General features: G+C 51.6%; 1 protein-coding gene across 1 annotated transcript; it reads right to left on the bottom strand.

The window, feature by feature from the left end:
• Positions 1-1,661: 1,661 nt before the first annotated feature.
• Positions 1,662-2,618, bottom strand: LOC141476393 (olfactory receptor 14C36-like). The gene has a single exon (XM_074165069.1). It carries the CDS (start codon positions 2,604-2,606, stop codon positions 1,662-1,664), a length of 945 nt encoding a protein of 314 aa, XP_074021170.1. The 5' UTR covers positions 2,607-2,618.
• Between the last annotated feature and the right edge of the window lie 270 nt (positions 2,619-2,888).

Raw genomic sequence — 2,888 nt, 5'->3', positions numbered from 1 at the left:
GACACCCTTCAGGAGGGATGATGGCACCAAGAGACGGCAAGTGGTGGACACCAATCCTTCTCCAGCCACTTCCCAGGCCTGGTGGAGCACCAGCACAGCAAGGACTCTGCACCGTGAGCGTCCTTTAGGGTACCCAAACTCCAGGTATTGTCTTGGAGCGGCTGAACACATTTTTCTCTCCAAGGCTATTTCTAGCCGTGGTGGGCTCCTCTGATCTCTCCCCACCCCTCCTCCGGTCCAGCCTGGTGGCGCTGTGCTCCTCACAGGGCCCCACGCTGGCAGTGATGCTCCACAGAGCAAGTGGGCTGTGGGCCCTTGGAGTGACTCCACACTGGCTGTGCTGGTCAGGGAGGGAAGCAGAATCAGCTGGAGGGGCCGCACTGCCACTGAGCTCCTTCCCAGGGGTCTACAGCTGTGGAATGGGCTCAGAGCTTTTTTCGTGACTCAGGATGTTTTCCCACGTGCACATTGGCCCATCCATGGGCTTTTACTGAAGGACACACGAATCACTCTCCAGTCTCCTTTTGGAGGGTCCCACCGGCCTCCCCTGGGATGGCAGAGCCCTTGTTTGCTTGTGGATACTGTTACGGTTTGAGAAAACCCATAACAATTTATGGTCATTTAGACAATTATTCTCTCACCCAATGACCCTTCCCCACCGGGAAAGGGGAATTGATTTAATAAGGGGAATCAATTTAATCGATTAAATAAATTTAATAATTTAAAAGGGAATAGATTTAATAGGATAAGACCAAATAATTGACAATAATACTAAAGAACCAGTATCAATCCCGATACTAATCTAAGATATATAAGAATTATTCTCAGCCCATTCCCCCAGCAGGAAGGTGTGCACTCCCAGCAGGAACAGCAAAGGTTGGACACTGCAAGGGCTGAGGCTTTGGGGGAAAGGGAAGGGCTCAGGGGCCCAGAACTGAGGCAAGGAGTTCTCTGGACCATGACCATCAAGGGAGAGAGAAACTACACAGCAAACTTTTCTAATTTATATTGAATGTGACGATCATGGTATGAAATAATCCTGTTGGCCAGCCCAGGCCAAATGCCCAGGCCTTGCTCCTCCTTGTGCCTGCACCTGGCAAGGCTCAAAAACACCGAGACCTTGAATCCCACAGACTCTGGCTGGCTATAAAGTAAATATTTTCATCAATTCAGACACTAGAGACTTCTAAAAGTGCAGTTTTCCCCAGCACTGTAAGACAAGTTAGCCCTGTGACACCCAACCCAGGACAGACACTTAAAATTAGTGAGACCTGGGTCCAGCCCTCTCTCCCCAGAATGTCTCCCAGTGCCCTCTCCCCATAAACCCTCCGAGAACCAAGCTCAGCAGCAGCCATGGCAGGTGCAGTTCCTGGAGCCTGCTCCTGCCTTCAGCAGGAAGAAGAGCCCAGGCTTCAGGAGCTGCCCTTGGGAGACCTGCCCTTTGATTACAGAGATGCTCCTCAGGAAGCCAGCTCTGACACCATGATGGCACATTTACCAAAGGCCTCTGTATTGTTCAGCACAGTAGGATCATGCTTCTGGAGATGTGGAGCAAATACAGACATTCCTGTATGAACATGATCATCACAGAGGAAAAACAAATGAAGCACAAACCACCCTGAGAAAAGCTAAGAAGAGTCTGTGAGGAGAGATGGGCAGCTCTACAGCTGCTGGAGGTGAACCCATTGAATGAGTTTCTTCAAAGCTTCTTTGAGCTCCTGGTTCCTCATGCTGTAGATGAGGGGGTTCACAGCTGGAGGCACCACCGAGTACAGAAATGACACCACCAGATCCAGGGATGGGGAGAAGATGGAGGGGGGCTTCAGGTAGGCAAACATGCCAGTGCTGATAAACAGGGAGACCACGGCCAGGTGAGGGAGGCACGTGGAAAAAGCTTTGTGCCGTCCCTGCTCAGAGGGGATCCTCAGCACGGCCCTGAAGATCTGCACATACGATACTACAATGAACACAAAACATCCAAAGAATAAAAAGGAACTGACCACAATAAGCCCAACTTCCCTGAGATAGTCTGAGTCAGAGCAAGACAGTTTAAGGATCTGGGGCACTTCACAGAAGAACTGGTCCAGGACATTGCCCTGGCAAAGGGGGATGGAAAATGTATTGGTCGTGTGCAGGAGAGCACTGAGAAACCCACTGCCCCAGGCAGCTGCTGCCATGTGGACACAAGCTCTGCTGCCCAGGAGGGTCCCGTAGTGCAGGGGTTGGCAGATGGCAACGTAGCGGTCGTAGGCCATGACGGTGACAATGACATGACAATACTCTGCACCAATGCAAAAGAATACAAAGAAGACCTGGGCAGCGCATCCCCAGTAGGAGATGGCCCTGGTATCCCACAGGGAATTGGCCATGGATTTACGGACAGTGGTAGAGATGGATCTCAGGTCAAGAACGGAGAGGTTGAGGAGGAAGAAGTACATGGGGGTGTGGAGGCGGTGGTCACAGGCGATGGTGGTGATGATGAGTGCGTTTCCCAGGAGGGCAGCCAGGTAGATGCCCAGGAAGAGCCCGAAGTGCAAGAGCTGCAGCTCCCGTGTGTCTGTGAATGCCAGGAGGAGGAACATGGTGATGGAGCTGCTGTTGGACATTTGCTACCACTGGCTGTGGTTATCTGTTGAGAAGGAAAAGGCAGTACAAAGTTCACCCTGACTTCTCTGAGCAAAACTTCTTGCATGTCTCATTGCAACCCCCCACTCAGGCTCTCTCTTTTCAGGAAGACCTCTCTGCAGCTCCCTCACTTGAGCCCTGGCTTTTGCTGGATGAGGGTGCCATTGGGAGCAGGGACTCTGGAATGGGAAACTGAGGACTCCTTCTGGCTGTGCCGCAGGGTGATCTCAAATTAAATGTACTTGTGAGACATCAAAGAACTT

This window comes from Numenius arquata, chromosome 30 (assembly GCF_964106895.1).
Source record: "Numenius arquata chromosome 30, bNumArq3.hap1.1, whole genome shotgun sequence".
NCBI classification, from domain to species: Eukaryota; Metazoa; Chordata; class Aves; order Charadriiformes; family Scolopacidae; genus Numenius; species Numenius arquata.
This window is presented reverse-complemented; position numbering and strand designations above follow the sequence as displayed.